Source organism: Gopherus flavomarginatus, chromosome 1 (genome assembly GCF_025201925.1).
Source record: "Gopherus flavomarginatus isolate rGopFla2 chromosome 1, rGopFla2.mat.asm, whole genome shotgun sequence".
NCBI lineage: Eukaryota > Metazoa > Chordata > Testudines > Testudinidae > Gopherus > Gopherus flavomarginatus.
This window is the reverse complement of record NC_066617.1, coordinates 347,557,631-347,580,549: the sequence shown is the minus strand read 5'-3', so window position 1 is coordinate 347,580,549 and position 22,919 is coordinate 347,557,631. Positions and strand designations below refer to the sequence as shown.

General features: G+C 44.1%; 2 protein-coding genes across 9 annotated transcripts in view; both read left to right on the top strand.

The window, feature by feature from the left end:
• LOC127045637 (uncharacterized) overlaps positions 1–21,454 on the top strand; it is a 946,950-nt gene extending 925,496 nt beyond the window's left edge. The window contains exon 2 of the mRNA XM_050941920.1: positions 19,162–21,454. Within this exon, the coding sequence (XP_050797877.1) occupies positions 19,352–20,593 (1,242 nt within the window). The 5' untranslated portion in view covers positions 19,162–19,351 and the 3' untranslated portion in view covers positions 20,594–21,454. The remainder of the gene's footprint in view (positions 1–19,161) is intronic.
• The window catches only part of FAT3 (FAT atypical cadherin 3), a 607,093-nt gene that overhangs the window by 58,812 nt on the left and 525,362 nt on the right, over positions 1–22,919 (top strand). The window lies entirely within an intron of this gene.

Genomic DNA, 22,919 nt, shown 5'->3' with positions numbered 1-22,919 from the left:
TATATAAAAGGCTCTTGTAAAGAGGACGGTCATCAATTGGTCTACATGTCCACAGAGGATAGGATAAGAAGGAAATGGCTTAATTTGCAGCAAGCATGAATTACACCTCTACCTCGATGTCCTTGGGAGCCAAAAAATCTTACCGCATTATAGGTGAAACCGTGTTATATTGAACTTGCTTTGATCCACTGGAGTGCGCAGGCCCGTCCCTCCCCCCCACGGAGCACTGCTTTACTGTGTTATATCCAAATTCGTGTTATATCGGGTGGCGTTATATGGAGGTAGCGGTGTAGTTTGAATGTTATGAAAAGCTTTCAAACGCTGGATAGTTAAGCACTGAAACAGGTTACCTAGGCATCCGTGTCCTTGTAGGTTTTTAAGAACAGGTTAGACAAACACTTAGGGACGGTCTAGGTTTACTTGGTCCTGCCTCATTGTGGGGGGATAGACTGGATGACCTCTTTAGGTCCTTTCCAGACCTACATTTGTATCATTCTGTGTAACCATTTTCTCTTGTGGCTACCAGTTTGAGATGTGGCTGCTGAACAAGAGTGACTGCTAATGAAAACAGCATGTCGAAGGTGCAGCCATGCTGGGATCAGTCCTGCAACTTTCAGCTGTAGTTGAGAGTGCTCAGCACCTCTCAGGAGGGATTCTGTACCTTGCCCAATTGGCTCAGAACTGAGACATTTTGTTTCTGAAAATATATAGCAAGTTGTCTCCTATTACAGACCCAGTAGTAGAAAAGTACTTTGGAATCTGTTATAGAATGAGATGCTTCCTATAGGTTTATTGAGCACCCTGTAGAAATTTTATAGCGGGGATATAATTCTCTATCAGATTCCATAAGAATGTTTTAAAAGGGAAACTCTTTCAATTTTAAAAGTTACATATCTAATTTTATAGGATTTTCCAAGATGTGGGGTTGCTTTGTCATGAACTGAGATTTCCCCTTTTCCTCTGGGACGGACAGGCAGGGCCAGAGATTAGTCAGACTGAAGAATATTGGCACCGTCCTTGGATTCCCCTTCTTCACTTACCAGTTTGATTAATGCCTAGCAAAGGACTTAGGGGCAGGATACAACGTGTAGCCACTCTGGTTGCTATTGTGAATGCAAGACAGAACAGAGAAAGTTCCCATCTTCTGCGTTACTGCAGCTGCACTTCAGCGCTCAGCACTTTTGGTTCACACTTTTGAACTCATGTATATTCTGCAGGGTCCACTGAAGCTGATGGAGGTTTTGCTTGAGTGAAGATGATGGGATTGGATCCTAAATTTTAGAACAGGCGTGTTGAATTTTCTTTTTATTATTGAAATTTTTTAACACTTTTTTTTCTTCAGCTGAAAACAGTATCTTCCAGGAGGATTGGTCATAAAACTTGGATTTAGTCATCTGCACTAATCTAAGATCTGCTCCAGGTGGCTGGAGATTGGAAAAGCTATTGTGAAAATAAAAAGCAATACACTTCTGTAGAGGACATTGATATTTGCTGATCTGCCCCATTGTCTATACAGCAAGAGGATGGCTGTGATGCTCGTAGGCCAGGCGCCATCTCATGCCAAGGGCCCAGGCCTCATTGAACGCTTACAAATGCATAGCTGGAAACCAGTCTTGCTTACCTGTGTGTTACATGTTAAGTTGATAAGAATGCGTTTAGACTTTAGTGTTTAGACTTTATAAAACGCTTGTAGGATGCTGCATGTATTGATGTCACTCATAACCTCTATAGCCCATGGTATAAAGTTATATTGAGTGTTTGCACTGTAAACCTCTGTAATTGTGTAACTCAGCAAACAATAAAAGAGAAGCATTGATTAAGGTAAAGTGTACATCTGTGGCCCATTGAAGGCAAATGAACTATCATGTAGCATCAAAGGACAGAGATTTTGTTGACTGAATTCATAATTCCCTCTAGGAAAGAGAGACCTACGTATGAACTCATCCCATCAGTTTGGACCCTGGAGTTAATGGGATAAAAATCACTGACAGGGAGAAACTGGGTCTCTTTCACAGAGATCTCCATACTATTTGGCATGGATTAACTTTCAAAGACACTTTGACAGAGTAATACAGCTGTCACTTTTGAATCACAGACTGAAATTCTCGTGTGTTAAGTATGCTGCTTGCTTGTTTTCACCTATTGGTAACGCTGTTATTTCTTTTTCCTAGTTACTAAATCTTTGGGTAATTTATTACAGGATCGGCTACAAGCATCTTTGGTGTGAGATCTGAGGTATGTCCTTGGTCTCTTGGGACTGGAAGTAACCTGAATATTTTTGTGATCTTTGGTGTAGGTGACCAATTATCATTAAGTCCAGCTTGCCTGGCAAAATAGACTAGGGAGCCTAAGGGGACAATCTATGACTCCGTGGTAAGACTATTACGGTGTTTCTGGGTTGGTGAAATCTAATTATAGAACATACAGTCAGTTTGGAGTATCTGCTCTGTTTTTGACAGTCTGACCTGAGGTGGGCACACACTGTTGTGAGTCCATCCAGATAGCGTGACAATGGCACTATGTTTTTTTGAAAAACATTGGAATTATTCAAGGTAATGATTTTATATTGCTGTTTTTTCCCTTATCTACCCCTTTTTAAACCCTTTGGCTATTGCACGGTGCTTGTAAGGGCAGTAAAGTTTCCTTTAGCCCGAGATTGTGCTTCATCAGCCGAACTGTTCGTTCCTGGAGAGAAAATGAAATTAACATTTACTGAAGAACATTGCACAGCTGTCATCTGAGAAGGGACCTGAGATGGAAAAAATGGGGACCTTACAGCATCTCTCTCTAGCCTGTAGCCACAGAAAGGCATGTAGTGGAAGCAGCATGGAAACATCTGGCTCAGTCTCCATGAGTGCATATGTGCAATAGATTATGTAAAACCTGGTGGCCTGCTTTTCAGAAGTGCTAAGAGAGCCCAAATCTCAGGGAATTTTCTTTGGAAATTGGGCCATGAATCCATCAGCTGTTTCTTGTTTAAAAATCTCCACGTTTTGAAAGAGTTTCTTTAAATAAACCTGTAGCCATCAGAGCATAAGCTGCAGTATATTTTTGTTTGTCCCCAGTCCACATTTTTTCAGCCTCTTTCCCTATCCGCAAGTAATATCAGTTTTGGGTATCTTTGTAGCTGACTATCATGAATGCGATAACTGGCCCATGCCTTTTAAATGACAAATTAGCCTACGTAATCATCAACATGTGTTAATGGTATCTTAAATGAGGAAACCCATAGCCCATTAAAATGCTTTGCAATTCATCTGGATTTGTGCCAATGTGTAGGATGCCAGACAGCCAGTAACAGAATTTAAACTATTGGTATCCAGTTCTGGTTTTGTGTGTATATTTAACAGTTTGAGTAGTAGGAGAAAAATTGTTTTATTATGCTTGGATAGTGTAGTACAGTAGTAGCTTATTAAAGGAAAGGAGGAGTCAGTGAAATAGAAGCTGTATCATTTTTCATATCCAAAAATTCTATACATCAAAAGGTGGGGCCTTCGGAATTTTGGAAGGAATCATATTTAGCAGTGGAAAGATATGCAGAATTAAATTTAAAACAAAAAAGAACGTATTAAGCACAGGCGGTGCATCACATAGGCTGGGGAAGGCTGTGCCTCCCCAAACAGCCCAGCACGGCCCCGTCCACACCCTGAAGCCCCCTCCTGCTTGCCCTTCCCTCTTGGCCCCAGTCAAGGCAGGCTGCTCCTCTTCAAGGAAGTGTGCTGGGGCTAAGGTGGCTGGGACTGACTGGGGCTGCCCAGTGCTGGAGGATGGAGCTGGAGCCCTGGGGCTGCCCGCCCTGTGTTTGGGGGGACTGGGAGCACTGGGGCTGGAGGAGGGTGCATGCCCTGTGCATGAAGCCGGGGGGGGGGCGGCGCTGCTTGGGGGCTGGAGGGGGGGACCGTGCACCGCCCGCCCTGTGCTTGGGAGCTGTGGTGGAAGGTAGGGGGCTGCCGGCTGCAATGAGGAGAGTGCTCTGGTGGGGGAAGGGGAACAGGTCCTCAGAGGGGGTGGGGGGCAACCAAGAGCTAACCTCCCCAACCGACAGTTCACCAGCTGTTCATGCTATTCAGTGTTGTTAGACGTGATCTGAGAAAAGCGAAGAGACTAAGTTAGGGTTTGGATTCTGGTCTAGATGTACATAGGTATGAATATTTTTGATCACCTGCAATACAGAAGCATAAGAGAGGTGATGAAGTAATTTTTTTGTGAGATTGAAAGAAAAACAATATTAAGGAATTATTGCTTAATATTTTTCACTTGAAAACATTAACAATTTATTTAAACCAGGATATATTTCAGGCAACCTTTTAAACCTGGGCTGCACCTAAATTCGAGTTTAGGCATTGATACTTATATTAGGTTCTACCCAATTAAATCAGACAGACATGTTCCCTGACCAGAAGAGCTTACCATCGAAATATAAAACAAGACTGAACAAGTCAGAGCCATAAACAAGAGGTTGGGGTGTAAGAGGAAGGGAGCGCAGGGGCTGCAAATAGAAAGTTAGTACTTTCTTAACTATGTCCATGGCTTGAAAACAAATACCACTGGACAGGATGAACAATAGCTGTGCCACTGCTGCTGTTCCCTTGGAGCTTGGTCCAATGACCACTGACGTGAATGGAAAGTCTTCCACTGACTTAAGGGAGCTTTTAATCAGGCCCAGTGTTCTGAATAGCAGCAGCAGAAACCTCCAAGACAATTTTCACTCTGCTACAGTTTGGGAAAGTTCTGAGCATCAGCAATGATCAGCGGTTGGAGGCCCCAAAGGAATGCAGAAGGGCAAACGTAGTACCTGTCTTTAAAAACGGCAACGAAGAGGGCTTCAGGAATTACAGACCAGTCAGCCTAACTTTGACACCTGGAGAGATACTGGAACAAATTGTTAAACAATCAGTTTGTAAGCACCTAGAAGAACAGAGCAACAAAAACGATAAAACGTTTAGAAAGCCCGATCGATCAGGAAAGGTTAAAAAACCTGGGCTTGTTCAGCCTCAAGAAAAGATGACTGACTGAAAGACATCAGCTTAGGATTGAAATGAACTGATTTTTTTTTTCAGATGTTTAGTTGCAGACATTGAACTGAAAAATCAATTATTCTTCAATTTATAGTCCGATGCTTCGTGGATAGTGCTTTTTCCTGGTCAGACCTGGCATGTATTTCAGCATTAAAGAGTTTACAGATTAACAGGTTGAGCCTCACAGTTCATATCACCACTACATTCAGCGTGTTCCACAGCTTCAGTTGTTTTCTGTCCATCACTTCCCTTTTCAATCCATTTAACACTGTTCCCTTTAGGGTTTAGTCTCATATCTTACTCTGAAATGTATATAATAGTTGTCTTCTTTCTGTGTAAGGCTGGCTTCAGTGGGGAGTTGATTCACATGAATGGTTTGTTTGTCATCAAGGCGGGTAGGATAGAAAACTATCTCTGACAAGTGAACAGGACAATTCTTTAGATCTCTTATTTAATTTTTCATCTTTGGCACTAAGGTCGTATTCTTCATTTATTGATTTGGAAAAACACTTGGACTCTCATAAATGGAAACATTTGCGTATTTAATGTGGTTGGGGCTTCAGTTATTTGCATTAACAATTGTGCCAGCTCTGATTTTAAGAAGACACGTATTTTTTCTGTAAGTAAAATAAAGAAAAGATTAGTATAGTGACCCAGGTTAATTTTTTATATGGAAGTAATGATTTCCAACAGCCACAATAGCACACAATATTCCCCTAGTGAGATCTTGAGTCAGGAAAGAAATTAACTCCTGTTAATACTGTATATTAAGTTAGCACTGGCAAACAAAATTGAAGATGTAAAGAAAATGAAGGGGTAGGAAAAGAGCCCTCATAATTCAACACTCAGCATTGCCATATGAAACGATCAGGTTTAATTTCAAGTCCTGGGTATTTTCTCCAAAGGCTGGCAGATGAGGAAAAAGCTGTGAAAGCACTGAGCCATATCCAACTCCCATGGAAGCTAACCGTTGTTAGATCAGGTTCTGTTATTAGTTCCAAGCACTCTGTTTTGGCTTGAAAAATGGATGCAATGTAGTCCCACTATGTTTATAGGTTAAAAGGTAAATATACTTAGGGCTTGGAAATCACTGCATTTGTTAGTATATACTTACATTTTTGACATTGCATTGGATGGGAAAAACAGAAGGCCTGATTCTGATCTTGTTGACACCTGTGTAGCATTGGTGGAATTCAGTTGATTTCATACTGTACCAGACCCCTATTGCAAGAAATGTTGGATGACACTAGTTCCATCTGGTATCTGGTAGTACAGTCTACATGCCATGAGCTTGGAGGCAACTGCTGTAGGTGTTCCAAGCGTGAGGCTCCACAGACTCTAGCCCTCAGTGAGTTCTCACAAATACTGAGTGACAGGTGACTGCCAGAAGTAAAAGGTGCAAATACCCTACGCACAGTGGACACAATTTTCAAAAGTACTGAAGTCCTATTTTCAGAAATGTCGTAGGCACTTTGGCGCGTAAGTCCCATTGACTTACATTGACACTTAGGCTCCCAAGTGTCTGCCCTTTTTGAAAAGGGGACTGAGGTTCCTAAGGCATTTAGATGCTTTTGAAAACTTTACCCAGTTGCTTTGTTACAACACACAACTCAAACCAGCAGTTCCCAACCTGCCTGTAGTGGCAGCCCACTGTGTGGGTATAAAGGTAAAATCTCCGTGTGACCCCTCCACACTTTGCCGATGCTTTTTTCCTCCCGCTGAAGGTGTTGCTGGCCCCCTGCTTATGAATTTCTGCCCAGCTTCCAGAATTCAAGTGCCAGCTCCCAGGGTTCTGCCTCTGGCCAGCCTGGCCTTCTGTTACTGAGTTGCAGTTCCCTTTCATGTACCAGAGGGATTATGGAGCTCTCTATTAGTTAGATGTAGAATTGGATAGCAGAGTGGCCTCCACTGATCAGGTCCCTTCGCTCCAGCTCAGCCGGAGTGGAGGGGAAGGAACCTAGTAAGGAGCCAGCAGGTTCAGTGCAATACCAACATGTCCCTGCAGTGTTCTGCCTTCAGACAGGATAGCACTGTGCTGGTGCCAGAAGCCAGAAAGTGAAACTATGAACAGATAGTGAAATTAATAACTACTGTGGTGGTTTCCCTGTCCAAACTAAAGTAAAGGCCACACTACCTCCAAAACAAACAAACAAAACACCCCACAAATGAGTACAGGTTTTTGAAGTTCTATCTTCAGTGTCATATTTTATAAAAAGCAAAAAAACCCCAACAGCAAGCTTTTAGTGTTCCCAGTTCCTGCCACGACTGATTCTTGACTAAATCCGTTTTTCAAAAAGCGTCTATATATAGAACTTGGCATTGCTCTTAATGCAGGCAGAATTTTGGATAGTGTTCATTTTGCTTGTAATGTGGCTAGTTCTATTTCTGTTGTGTGCAAATACTGTCCGATCGACAATATTGAATTACAGTCCTGCCTTGTATTTGCCAAACATCTAAGTATTATTTAGCTGTTCACTTTGTCTGCATTAGCAAACCAGACAGGGCTAGAAGATGAACAAACCTGAAGGTCTTTTGTCCCAGTGTGAAGGACCTGTACAAAGGAGGACTGAAGTGGTTTTAGTAGGCTGGCTGTCCTAGGGAGAAGTGTCTAGATGTGTGTCTCATTAAGAAGAAACTTAAAGGAACCTGTGCTCTGTGGGATGGGGTTTACAGACACCACACTAAACCAGAGCAATATACAGAACAATATTGGACTCAGGAAGCCTTGCCCTTCAGTAGCTGCAAGGTATGTTCCAGGTGGACACTGGGTGTCCAGGGGAAAGAGGAAAGGAGCTATAGGCTGCACCAGGAAGTGAGATTGACATCTGGAGCTGTGGGCAGTGACTAGGGTATTGGTAAAATCACTCTGGAAACAGTGATCAGGAACTATCTTGCTACAAAATACAAATTAAAGGTTAAGAACAAGACTTCTTCTCAAAAGATGCATTATTACATAACCAGTAGAGGCTATAGTAGGATGGAAGGTTTATAGAGAAACCAAATAGAAATGGGAGGCTGCCAAATATTAATGGGCACTTTTGAGTATTTGAGCCAGATGATGGGGAAGTACTGATTGTAGTGGGAGTTGCTGGTACCTGCACCTCCCTAAACCAAGCCCTAAAGAGCCAGAGCAGCTGAGTGTGCTGTGGAATAGTTGGTTACTACCCCTGCTTCATGTGAGTAGTGCTACTTAGTTTTAGCCCTCTGGATCTATTACCATGTAAATGCAATTTTTGTAATTACTGGTAACTATTATTGCTTCCTGATGCCATGACACAATGTTGATGGGCATATATGGATATAAATCCATGCTTAACCTGTAGTGATTGCTTCTGAAATTACTTTGCTGTGTGTTTACATTGCATACTACTTTTAGTATTCTGTGTCATTCCTTAAGTATCATAGCAACAACCAGATAGCTACAGCCACAATGTGTTAAAAAAGCTCTGCTGAAAGCATGACTAAAGCTCTGTGTGTTATAACGTTGCAGAGTCCATAATTCTTGGCTAGTAATTGAGTAAAATACCTTTGCAGATTAAATGAATTACGGTAACTTGCTTGCTAGGTCCCTTTAAATCATAAGATTACCTTTAGCAATAAACACAATCTTTTCTCTGACCTGTGGGTATGGTGGTTCTCAATAAAAAATCAGCATTTGTCAGCAGGTACTGTAATTTTCCCCTGTGTGGAAAATCAGAAATAACAGTAGGCAGTACCTGAGACACTGGTAGTGGTAACTCTTGGGAAATGTTTACTTTTTATCCATGATGAGTACGTGCTTGACATCTATTAACATTAAGAGAATAGTGCACTCAAATGAGGGAACAGACTCCACAATGTTTGGGATTTTGTAAAGAATTGCCTACCTAAGCACAGATTTTATTGCTTCAGGTTTTTCATTTAGCTCCTTTGGGTAGAGGATAATATACAGTCAAAGACTGGATTGTGATCATCTTGGGGCAGTGATCTGTGTGTCTGTTTGGTAAAGCAGCTAGCACAGGTTTTGATGCTGGAAAATTGATAAACTCAATTCTTGTCTTTTGCTACTCTAATTTTAAAATATCAGTTTATGAAGTGGTAAACTTTTTTTTAAAAACTTTGTAATTTTGACAAAAAATGTTGCAAAAAGTTTTTTTCAAGAATATTTTCAGAGATGTTTGTTCCTTTTTCAACTAGCGCTAACCTGAGTCCACTTGAATTTGGGGAAGATGAACACATTTTAAAGTATAAGTGTCTTTGTAAAGCTTAATTTATTCATGTCCTTTAATGTTTTTATTTGATCAATTTAAGAGGCTTTTCAGGGTTTCTTTTGCTCTTACCTACTCTCAACCTATATGGGACCACGTGCATATCCAACTGTTCATAGCAGGGGGCGTGCATGCTAGATAGTTGGAAGTTGGCCAGTGTGTCTCAAGCTCCTTAGAGACAGAGCATGAAATCTTTTGTCCCCATTGACTTCAGTGGGGGCAGGATTTCACCCAGAAATGTTAAGTGACTCACCCAAGGTCACACATACTAAGTCAATGGAAGAACAGGGAATAGAAAACCCTGGTCTTATAACTCCTGATCTGGCGGCCTGTTGCCTGAGCTAGGCTGACAATGTAGAACACTCATTTACTTAGATGCGTATCTCAGACCATGCAACAGCTGCTGAAATCTATAAAAGGATTCCTGCAGAGATGTCAAGTCTTGCCCCAGACCAGTATGTGGCTGTGGTGTCTTAATGCTAGTACATGAGACTAGGAAGGGTAACTGACTGTTTACATAAAGCACAGAATAAATAAACTGGAAGATACAGAGAAATGTAATAATTAGCTCACATCCTTCTTTTGTAATAATCTGAGGTATTATAATATTAGCACATCAGAAATTTTCAGCTAGACAGCTGACAGCATCCTTCTAATCTTCAAGTTGCTCTTTATAATCATTTCTTTCCCCTCTGTCAGATGACACATATGCAGTATTAGATTTTTTCCGATTAATACTTTACATATTTCCCCAGGCTCCAACTAAAATACAAGTTGCAGTATGTTCCAGACAATTTTTTTTTAATTGAAGGAGGCTTTGGGGATATTTTTAAGAGCAGGCTCCATTACAGAATATATAAGGGGGGTGTTTTGAAGTAATTGTATTTTTTTTCAGTCTCTTTTAATCCTGCTTGGGAAGAAAATTAAAGAACGAAGAGATTGATTAGAGTATGTTTTATGTGAGGAGCTGGAATGGAATGTAAAGTCATATTTCCCATCCCCCCCGGGAGGAGATATCCCTGTATCTTAAATAGCCTTAGGTCGGAGCATATTACTTTAATAATTCAACATTTTGAACTGGGTGAATTAGAAGATTCTCACTGAGCTGAGGGTCATGAGTTAAGTTAAAATTTCTTGCAGCTATGATGAGAGTCGGAATATTGAGAGGGGGAGACAGGGAGATATAAGGGGCCAGTAAATGTTTGCTTCTAATGAGGCAGAAGTGCATCGTTATTATGTTTTGCTTTCCCACCCCATCACTTTGAGGTGGTCTTAATTCAAACTGATCTATCCTTTTGCTGCATATGAGTGGTTTAAAAAAATGTTACTCCATTCACCTCCCCCCCCCAAAGAATTTTAGTGTGTAGTCACAAAATCTGCTGTTTTGATTCCTTTTTGGGGGTGGGTTTTTTTGTTTTTGTGTTTGTTTGCTTTCTGATTTTCCTACAAGAAAGTCGGCTGGGTTCACTTCTTAAGCAGAGAGAGCATTTTTGTCAGTTTGATCTGTGAATATCTTTGATGTTCTGAGATACAGTATTAAGAGAGTTTGTGGCGTTGCAGGAAGAAAAACTAAAAATAAAGAGCATTGATTCACTTCCACAGTGTAAAATTCGTACATTAAATACAGTGCGCACAGGAAAGATGGGTCAGGGACTAGGAGACCTCGAAAACAATACTCCGAAACTAGAAGCTGGAAAATACAGTACCTGGAATTTATATCTCGTTGTAGTCTGAGCCGTGTATCTTAATTAAAAACAAAAGAGAAATCCAGCTGCCCTGGCCGATGCATTTAGTCCATTTACTAGCTCTAATGGTATTGCAGCTAGGGGAGGGTAATGATCCCCTGTGACAATAGAAGGTGGAGCAGCTTTCAGTGATTTCAGTGGTACATTGGCTTAAGATGAATCATTTTACCTCTGTATCTGCACCCTGGTGGTGATACGCTAAAGTGCTATCTCGGGGCCTGATCCAGAGCCCCCTGAAGCAGTGTGATCTCATGGATAAGGCATTAGATTGAAAATCAAGAGACCTGGTTTGTGTTCCTGGCTTGGCCAGTGACCTGCTGTGTGACCTTTGGCATGTTACTTCAACTCCCATTCTTAATGTCTGACTTGACTACTTAGATGGTAAGCTCCTGCAGGCAAAGATTGCCTCTTGCTGTGCAGTTGTGCCAGGCCTAGCACAACGGTGCTTCCAGGTGCTACAACGACATAATTAAAGGTAATGATGAATGGAAAGACCCTCATGGATTTCTGTGGGCTTTGGATCTGGTCCTGATTCTATGAGATGCTTATTTGTTTCCTGCAAAATGCAGAACACCAGCAGTTCCCTTTTGAAACCAATAGATGAGGGCACTCATTGCTTTTGCAGGATCTGGCCCTTGATGTCAGATAAAACCAGGCCTCACTGGCACACCTGAGGAGGTTTTTAATTCAGGCAGAGAATTCCCAGTGCTCTCCTAGGCTGATGCAGAAGAGGGAAGAAGAATTAATTGAATTAATTTAAGATGATAATTTTCCTCACAATTGTACTCCAAAAGATGAGTAAGGATTTTGTTGGTTTGCCAGAGAGCTGTGAAGTTGTCAGCGGCTTCAGAGAAGGAGGCAGTCAATAAAGGGTTCCATTCAGGTCACTGAACCTGTAAATGATGCTAGGTCTACCTTCAGTCCAGTTGCCCTGCCACTGCTATGGGTGGGTAATGACCCAGCAGTGTCTTCTGGGTTGATGGAGCTCATCTATATGAGACAAATCCCCTCTTCCCTTTTTTTCTCATCCCTCCCACTTCCCCAGGCTCATACATCTAAAGGTTGACTGATTGTACTTCCTCTTCACCTGTGTCTTCATGATGCTAGCATCCAGATCATGGCTACTGCTACAGCACTGCCCTCCAAACTTCTGAAGAAGCTGTCTGAAGAATTCCTGTTTATTAATAATAATTTATATTTATTTGAAGCCTTTCATTTTAAAGATCCTAAAGCACTTAACTTACACCCATCCAGCACCACTGAAATGTGCCCCCCATTGTGGTTGGAGGGTGGGGACCATCTGATGTGTAAGGGTTGGGAAGCTTTGCTCAGAAACATGTTAGCAAATCCCTCTGCTGATCTTGCTAAAAGTACTGTGGGATCTTTGTTGCCCATGGCAAGCAGACAAAATTTTAAAGGTCGTATCTGGAAGTTCCCCATGCAGTAAAGTGCATATAACTCAGGATGCAGGGCTGCGTTGATCCTATTGGGACAGGAGTTTGCAGTTTGAGAGAGTTGGTATTTCAAACCAGAGGCTTATATCAGTAAGCCATCCTCTCTGGACAGCATTTTTGGTAGTGATCTGCTCTGAATTCAGAGGAAGGAGATGAATGCTTTTTCCTGTAGTGATCTGTCTGAATTCTTTCACTAGCCTGTGGTAACCCGTTAGCTAGTACTACAGCTTTTCTCAAACAGCCTTTCATAATTTGATCTAAACCCAGCCTTTCCCTTTCCTTTTTGGTTGTAAATTCTCCAGAAGTAATTGTCATATTTTCATGTTAGGGAATCTGTTAAGGTGTTTAAGCATTTGCTAAGTCCACTTTGACTGGTACCATCTGGCAGGAAGGTTCATGACCTGAAGGCTTGAACTGTTGCTTTCTGGCATTCCTGGCTAGCTTACACTTGTGTTTATAAGGCTTTAATAAATTGCTGTGTAATAAATGACTAGGATGAAAATAGCTTGTCAGTACTAGCTGCAGTGAATATTCTTGAAAATCAGGCGTGTGTAAAAACTTAATTTATGTAGCAGACTTTTCTTTTAATAAAGGAGGAAGCTTGCATATTGGTTGATTCAGAGGACTGGTAATGAATTATACACTAGAGCAGTGGTTCTCAGCCTCTTCCATCCCCTGATCTCATGTTACTACAGCAGGAAGCTGTGAGATTCCCCCCTCCCATCAATTCAGCACCCTTCTCCCAGTTAGCCATAAACAAAGGGAGAGAGTCAGTGATCCTGCAGGACATGTCAGTGATTCCCCTTCCACTGAGAACATCTACAGAAGAGCAGTTGAATTCTTGGTTGTCAGTTCATTTGAGCATTGGCTGAAGTTGTTACTTTGTGACACCTGTTTGGCCCCGATAATGGGAATGGGGGGGTCAAGTCCATTTCCTAATGGAAAGGTGTCAGTGCCACAAAAAGCATCACACCATGACTGGCTCCTTTGTTGGCAGTCTGAGTGAATAGGCCAAGGAGTTTGTTGATGTGGAGGCTGAATTATCCTCTCTCACCTCTAACATTGTGGCCCCTCTAGGACCAGAACACAGACAGGATGGTTTTGAACAAATTTGTTCTGCTACTGCTCATTCTGTCTCTATTCTGGCTCTAGGGCTGGGGTTCTGAGACTCTTCTCCCAAGCTAAATTCACACACACAAAGTGCAGACAGTAAAATGTAGAATCAGAATATTTGCACCTTTTTTTTTTTTAAAAGAAAGAAACAAAACTCTTTCATAAATTACTAAACCTGCAGAGATTTTTAGAAAAAAAGAAACCCAGATATTTTAGGATTTGAATTATAATAAAAGGAGGATTTGTGACCTGCTGTGAGACCATTTAATACTAGGCAAGGTTATTGATCTAGTAATATAGCCTGCAGACTTAGCTGTAAATAATTGTACAGTAGCCTACACATTATCAAAAATAAGTTAGAAGTATATGAGCGAAGTCGTTATAGACCCTTGCAGTAAAATCAAATGAAAGTTAGAGGAGGGCAGCTGGATGATATTTAGAATGGCTGGTATAAGGGACTGAGGGGTGAGCAGAAAATGTTAACTCCATGGAGACTCCATTAAACCGTGACTGGGATTTGTAATCTGAGTTTGTGACATCCCAACGGTCATTCCCCTCACCACATGGACACCTAGAAGGGTTTTGATGGAGAAATCTACTAAGCTGCCTTTCTAGGAAATTGGCTGAGAGTCTCCCTTGCTTATGCTGGTGTAAAATCAGGTGTAACTCCATTGAAGTCCACGGATTTACACTGGTGCAAGGAAGAGGAGAATCATGCCTCCAGTTATTACTACTGTGAGTTATTTTTAAGTATATCTTATTTAATATATCATGGGGACTGATCCAAATCCCACTGAGAACAATGGAAAGACTTACGTAGACTTCAGTATGCTTTGGATCAGGCCCCTACATAGTAGCAATGAATTGTCTGGTGTGCTTATATTAGAATATTTCTGATGTGGGAACTGAATTTATAGGCTGTTTATCAGCCTCAGAGAAGTGCAGTGGCTAACTGAACACATTGCCTTTTATAGCCTATTATGTAGCAATCTACAGTTCACAAAAATGTGAAAGTAATTGTCATGCCATTTAGACTTCCTTATTAAAAGGTAAGTCTCTGTTCTTGAAACTTGTATTAATATTTTAATCAGATTAAACTTCTATTACATTTCTTGGGAGCTCCACTTTTTAAAAACTTTATTCAAGTTTCCTTCAACATTCTTTCTTAATACTTTCTTAATCTGCACTGCCCAAAGCACAGTTGGGGAGGAACAATAGTAGGTAGTTAAAAGGAGACATTTTCCCTCCACAATTATTATTTTTTTCCTTTTAATGAGAAGCTTTCCATTTTCAATAGCAAAATGGGCCTTTCATTTTTCTGAGCTAGGTTCTTTTAGCTGGTTCAAATCTGGTATGAAACAATAATGAATGCTCATGGCATTCTGTGTGTTTCTTTAAATACAAAGGAACGGTTAGAGTCAGAAGTAGTGTATCTGTAATGCTTTATCTAGGAGCCACACACACGTTCTAAAATGAAAAGTATAAAGTGCACACACAGCTTTCTTGTTTCAGCTGACACTCACTTTGAAGGGAAACTTGTCATTCTCTTTTACTTTGTTTGCCTGTGCCTGAAGGCACAGTATTAAAAATAATAAATACTGCCACTAGTGCCAGATGGAATAGCTTAGTAGTTAAAGCATCAGGTTTGGAAGTAATGGAGTCCCCAAAACTACAGCCTCCAAACCCATGAGTGTCTTGACACCATACTTCTGAGAAACAGCTGCAGAATTGTACCATCAGTGAGCATGCCCCCCCAGAGCATGGGTTCTGATCTACGCTGCAGCCCTTAGCACAGGGCTTCAAAGTGTTTGTAGGGACTGTGTGGGTCTTTCCCACTGGGGTGAATGCCCAGTTTTGTTTGTTTAGATAAGGAAGATGCCTATGCAGGAGTTCCAAGCACCCCTGACAGACAGTCTTACAACAGCATAATACACCCTGCAGTATGGAAAACAAACATTCAAATAAACTCCACTCAGCCAGCCTGGATTCAGTTACAGAAAGGTTCCTGCTCCATGTTGCCAGGGAAGAGTCTATAACTGTAGCCATTTTAGGGGAATATAGGGACCCAGCTGAGCGGCTGACCCCTTTGAATAAGAAGTAGAGGAGTGAACTCCTAGAAGGAGGATAATGATACCGACCTCCTTTGTCAAGTATTTTGAGATGTACTCATGAAAAGGGCAATGGAAGAGCCTAGGTATTATTATTAGTTCATTATCAATTGGTTGGCGCCTGATCCTGCAACCCTTAGAAAGATACAGGGTAGGGATGATTCCAGGAAATCTGATTTAGAAATGCCCTCAGAGTAGGTGGTCTAGGAGGGAGGAAGAACCTTGGAGCTTTTAAATAGCAAGTACCAGTGTTGCTTCAGGCACGTACTCTCTTGGAGTTGTAGTAAAGAAGTAATTTGATTGCACTAAACCAGGGGTCCCCAACGCGAAGGCATCTTAATGTGCCCACATCCTGGCCCCTGGGAGAGCACCTGCTGAAATGCCGCAGTGGCATTTTGGTGGGAACAGCTCTTGATGACGACGCTTGTCGCCGACAAGTGATGTCATCGAGAGGCGTCACCCCCTCGAATTTCGGCTGGGACGCCTCTTGCTGACACTGCTTGCCGTCGACAGGTGATATCATTGAGAGGCGTTGCTCCCGAATTTCGGCGGGGACGCCTCTCGATGACGTCGCTTGTCGATTGCAAGCGACGTCATCGAGAGGCGTTGCCGCCAAAATGCCGCTGAAATTTGGCGGCATTTCAGCGGATGCTCCACCGCCGCAGTGGTCCTTCAGCTGGTGCCCGCTAGCCAAAAAGGTTGGGGACCACTGCACTAAACCATGAGGTCTCAAACTTTCTTTTTTTCATTATGTGGAGCACATCTTAACAGAGGGATTATATTGTAAACTACTTTTCCCCATGGAGATCACCTCATCTCTCATGCCTGATCCCTGTGGAAACTGCATCAATTGCTTACACGGGAAAGTAATAGGAAAGTATTTAATGTATTAAAAACAAACTTAGAAAATACCATTATAGCACTTGGGGACAAGGAGAAGGAGCCAGCATTATGTGACCAGCCAGCTTTCTGCTCTCTGCAGATCACCAAGTGCCACGGTTACTCCATGGACAACCATCCAGGAACTTTTGACATAACCATTTTTAAAAAATAATATTTGGTTGATTGATAGATTCTCACTGCCATTTTGTTGTTTTTGTTTATATCAATAAGTTGCATGGACATTTTTGCATTAAATTTAGCGTTTTGGGCTTTTGTTTTCCTTGGTTGTGACCAGTACTCCGTTTGTAGAACTTCAGGTAGGAGAGTGTATTTATCTTAATTTCCCGTATTTCTCAGAAAGCTAATTGATTTGCTTTTTGAACTACTTAAATCACTGCATCTCAGGGTCCTTTCCCTCAAAGTAAACTTCCTTGTGACCATCTCATTGTCCCAGCAGATGAAGCTACTACAGTCTCTTTCAGGAATACTCCACCGCTTTCACAGGGTAACCAAATCTTGGAGAGAAAATATTAACAAGTAAGGGAAAATGTAAACTCCGGACATGTAGACATACTGTCCAGCAGTATTTAAAGCACTTTCTATATATTGCCATGAAGAATCTGTTGGACCCTTCATCAGAAATATGAGTTTTTTGGTTCCTGTACAAACTAGCAGTATGCAGCACAGACTGAGATTGATAGTGTGGATGTGGTGTTTTTATTGGTCACGTTAAGAGACTTGGATCTTTACAGGAATGCCGAGGGCAATAATACAGGAGAATCAGAGACATGCAGAAAATGCAAAAGGGTAGGGTTAATTACACCACTGGCAAACTCTCTGTTTTCTAGTGCTCAGTATGCATGCCCAATGCAGCCAGGATTCAGAAAAGGTGGATGCTGCATTTAAAATATTTTAAAAAAGAAAAGAAAAGGCAGCATAGGGAGTACCGGTAATTTTCCAGAATACCGAGATTCAGAATATGAAATATATGTGAATGCACAGGTTGTTCATAGATTCATAGATTTTTAAGGCCAAAAGGGATTTTTGAGTATCCTCCTGCATAACACACGGTCAATAAAAATGGACTGATAAGCTGGACTGGGTGGTTAACTGGACTGGGACTTGGGAGACTGGATTGAATTGCTTGCTCTGCATAGACTTTCTATGTGATCTTATTGTCTCTGGCCCAGATCCTCAAAGGGGAGAGGAAGGCACCTAAATATTTTGAGGCTCTGTGCTTCTGTGCCTCAATTCTCCATCTGTGAAATGGGAATGATACTTCCCACCTCGAGGGGAGGGAGGGTGAGTGCCACTTTGCTGGCTCTCTGGAGAAAGGACTTCAAACACCCGGGCTTGCACCTTTTAAAACCTGCCACTCGTATGTTACCAGGGGATGAGTCAGAGTCGCCACGCTGACCCCCCCACCCCCTTTTTGCAGCCTCTCTTGTAAAGCCCTATTCCGTTCCTCTGGCAAGCCCAGACAATGTCTCCCTTGCTTCAGGTGTGCTGCAGTCATTTGTATTGTGCCACCACAGTCGGAACCTGAACCTAATTGCTCTGTAGGTGCTATTGTAGGTGCTATTGTAATGTTATTTATTTCTGTTTGGGTTTTTTTGCATTTGTAGTTGACAGTGCACTAGTATGGGCCTCCTGTTTGCAAAGAGGGCAAGCTATTATCTATTAACGCGGCTTCGTTTTGCCAAATGATTAGGCTGCAGGAATTACTGCAAGAATTATAGCAAATTGAACATGCTGAGCAAGCTTTAATGTACACAGGAACAAGATGACGGTTAGATTATTGAACAAGAATAATACGTATTGCAGATTGATAAGTGCTTGGAATACCCTATTCAAGGCACTCATCTAACACTGTGCAGTGCATGTGAAGAGTGTACTCAAGGGGCTGTTTCATAGTCTGTGTGACATCTGGTGACGCGCAGTTATAGATCGGCTGTGTTAGTGATGAATTCATTGTCACAAAATTGTGAAATTTAATCTATTTATGTTTAGATGAATTGTTTTGGCACAGAACTCTTATCTCTGGGTTATACTTTTGCGTGTTCAGTGTATAGAAGGCAGGGTATATTTTCAGTTCATCTTGTATTTGGTGCCAAAAATGTAATTAACGCTATTTAGCAATGGGGTCTTCTATGGAATCTTTTTTTATGCTTAGCTGTTGCCTGATTTCTCTGCCTCCTGCTTGCCCCATCTCTGCTCCCTCTTAAGTCCAGCAGCTACTTACTATAGCTTTGTTGAGGAGGTGGAGAAGAGATCACTGATAAGCAGCTTGGCAGCCTCCTCAATGGTCAATGATAGTACTCTTTACAGATAGGTCTGTTGGCAAGAGCTGCTGTCTGAGTAGTATGACTCTGCCTTTCCCCAGAAACTCTGTGGCTTGCCTTCATCATGTATTTGTTTACCACTGGTTGGAGGCTTGGAATCTAAGGCCATGGTTACACTTACAGTTTTGCAGCGCTGGTAGTTACAGCTGTGTTCGTACAGCTGTGTAGGGCCAGCGCTGCAGTGTGGCCACACTGACAGCTACCAGCGCTGCAGTGTGGCCACATTTACAGCACTTGCAGCGCTGTTGGGAGTGGTGCATTGTGGGCAGCTATCCCACAGAGCACCTCGTCCCATTTTGGCACTGTGGCTTGTGGGAAGGGGAAGGAAGTGTGCGGGTCTTTCCGCTTCCTGTTCCAACGCCCCGTGGTGCTTTGCTACACATTCCGAGCAGTTTGGCGGCATTGTGAGTCTGCAGCGCGATTTCTGAGATTTCTGTTACAAATGGAGCCTGAGCTGCTGAGGACCTTGCTGATGAATGTTGCCAGCACATCACGCATGGCAGTGGAGCTATTCCTTCAGCTGCAAAGTGACAGTGAGGAGTCAGACGATGATATTGAAACGCCTGACGCTCAAGACACTCAATTGCTTGTGGCAGTAACAGACATGCTCAGCACTGTGGAATGGCGCCTTTGGGCTCGGGAAACCAGCACTCAGTGGTGGGATCACATCGTCCTGCAATCCTGGGATGACGAGCAGTGGCTGCAGAACTTTTGGATGAGAAAAGCCACTTTCATGGGACTGTGTGCTGAGCTCGCCCCTACCCTGCGGCGCAGGAACACGAGATTGAGAGCTGCCCTGCCAGTGGAGAAGCGGGTGGCTATTGCAATCTGGAAGCTGGCAACTCCAGACAGCTACCGATCGGTGGCGAACCAATTTGCAGTGGGAAAGTCCACCGTTGGAATGGTGCTGATGCAAGTTTGCACAGCCATTAATCGCACCCTGCTAAGAAGAACTGTGACTCTGGGGAACGTGCAGGACATTGTGGATGGCTTTGCAGAAATGGGTTTCCCTAACTGTGGAGGGGCAATAGATGGGACGCATATTCCTATTCTGTCACCACCCCACCTGGCATCAGAGTACGTTAATCGCAAGGGGTATTTCTCCGTGGTTCTGCAAGCGCTTGTGGATCACCATGGGCATTTCACTGACATTTACTCAGGATGGCCTGGAAAAGTGCACGATGCACGCATCTTTCGGAACAGTGCCCTGTTCAGGAGGCTGAGGGCTGGGACTTTTTTCCCAGACCGCAAGATCACAGTAGGGGACGTCGAAATGCCCACTGTGATCCTTGGAGACCCTGCTTACCCCTTAATGCCTTGGCTCATGAAACCATATACAGGGAAGCTTGACAGGAGCAAGGACCGGTTCAACTACAGGCTGAGCCGGTGCAGAATGACTGTGGAGTGTGCTTTTGGCCGTTTGAAAGCCCGCTGGAGGTGTCTTTATGGGAAGCTAGATTTGGGGGAAAGCAGCATCTCCGCTATTTTATCCGCGTGCTGTACCCTCCATAATATTTGTGAAGGGAAGGGTGAAAGATTCAGTGAGGAATGGACCTCCGAGGTTCGACGCCTAGAGGATAAATTTGCACAGCCAGAGAGCAGGGCTACTAGAGAGGCCCAGGAAAGGGCTTCAAGGATTAGGGATGCCTTAAGGGAGCAATTTGATGCTGAGAGCCAACAGTAATGTTTGGTGCCTTTGCTGTGCTCCTTTCTACCTTGGGGTACAATATTTACCACTTCTTGCAATAATAAAACGTATTGTAAAAGCCATAAAATCCTTTATTCAAAGTACAGTACATAAAAGGCCAGGGGGGTTAGGGTGGTGGACTGTACATTCAGAGGTTTGAATATGTCCTGTTTGGATTACTGTTCAATGTCTGCTGCACTTCAGGATTACTATGCTGCAGGGTAATGGGGGTGGAGTGCACAGGGTAAGAATTGTAGTTATCAGGGCTGGTAGGTGATCGTACAGGTGTTGGGGGCAGCTGGGGGTAAAAAGAAACTGGCTGCTGGAGAAAGGTGTTTTGTGCAAATACTGGGGAACAAGAAAGAGAGCTTTGGGAGGGGTGTGGGTTTCCACGGTACAGATCTGCCTGCATGGCTACGAGAGACTCGAAAGACTCAGTTTGGCGAGCCAGGAGGCTTATCATCTGCTTTGAGGTTTTTTTGATAGCCAATTCCTTTCTCCTGCTTTCTGTTTGCCTCCACTCATACATTTTCTCTCTCCATTCCTGCGTCTTCCTACTTTCTCTGTTGTAGTGAATCATAACTGCTTTGATCAATTCTTCTTTTGATTTTCGCGGATTTTTTCTCAAGTTCTGCAAGCGACGTGAGGCTGGTGATCCGGCTGCATTAGTCAAGGTCACTAAAAAAAACATAGATAGAAACATGTAATACACAGAGGCTACATGGTTTATTATCACACAGTGAAGGAGTTTTTAGACTTTTTGTAGCATCCTTCCCACATACCTAACATAACACAGACAGGCCAGGGAAGCGAAGGCATGGCGAGCAATGGGGTGAGTGTTTCTGCCCCGACTGCACCTGGGAGAGGGAATTAACCAATGGGTCACTGGGGTTTATCTGCACTGGGTACAGGAGGCAGCTGGTGTCCTGCACAGGGGACAGTAGAACAGGAAGGTGGCGAGCTGCTGGCGGGGGGGGGCGGTCCGCGTAACTGCCGGCCTGCTGGTGAGGGGGGGGGGAACGCACAGCTGTGCTGGCTGCCTGCTGGGAAGGGGGGGGAGAGACCGGAGCGCACCGTGGGGCTGGCTGCCTGCTGGGAAGGGGGGGAGACCAGAGGGCACTGCGGGGCTGGCTGCCTGCTGGGAAGGGGGGGGAGAGACCGGAGCGCACCGCGGGGCTGGCTACGTGCTGGGAAGGGGCGGGGGAGACCGGAGCGCACCGCGGGGCTGTCTGCCTGCTGGGAAGATGGGGGGAGAGACCGGAGGGCACCGCGGGGCTGGCTGCCTGCTGGGAAGGGGGGGGAGAGACCGGAGGGCACCGCGGGGCTGGCTGCCTGCTGGGAACGGGGGGGGGGGGGGAGAGACCGGAGGGTACCGCGGGGCTGGCTGCCTGCTGGGAAGGGGGGGGGAGAGACCGGAGGGCACCGCGGGGCTGGCTGCCTGCTGGGAAGGGGTGGGGGGAGAGACCGGAGGGCACCGCGGGGCTGGCTACGTGCTGGAAGGGGGTGGGGAGACCGGAACGCACCGCGGGGATGGGGGGGGGGGCCGCGAACCTGGCACCCTGCACTCAAGTATCCCTAAATTCTCAACAGGGTTTCCTACTGCCAGATATATCACTGCTGCGTGTTACCTGGGAAGAGAGGGAGGGTCTCCTACAGCAATGTGGATTCCGCCCTGGCCCCTATGCAGCTTGCCTGTGTGCAGCCATGGTCCCCCCACCCCTCGCTGCACAGTGGATCAGACGAGTTAGCCTGACCGGGACAAGGACCACGGTGGCTCTCCCTATAAACTTGAGAAAGCACATTGCGCACGCTCTGGCTGCAACTTTTCAAGAGATTACCGAGGCAGATTACAGAGACGTGATAGAGCAAATCAATGGGCTATTCCACGTTTAGGCATGCATGCAGGCAGCCATAACCCAAACCCTCCTCTCCCAAAACATAAAAATCTGCTTATCCCGAGCACGCTCCTCAGTTTCTTCCTCACCAGCAACTTCCAGCTGCTGCGACTGGCTAGCCTCCTCCTGGCTTGAGAAGAGCTCCTGGCTGCATGCCTCCTGGGACTCCGGGGTGTCTCCCTCCACACCAGTAGCCTCACTGTCGGCTTCCTCTACACCCTCCCCCACTTCTCCTTGCTCTGAACTCTCCATCGTGGTCCTCAGATTGGCAGTGGGGTCACACCCAAGTATGGCATCCAGCTCCTTGTAAAAATGGCAGGTTGTGGGGGCAGCTCCTGAGCGGCGATTTCCCTCACGGGCTTTGCAGTAAGCACTCCTCAGCTCTTTTATTTTGACCCTGCACTGCAACGCGTCCCGTTCATGGCCCC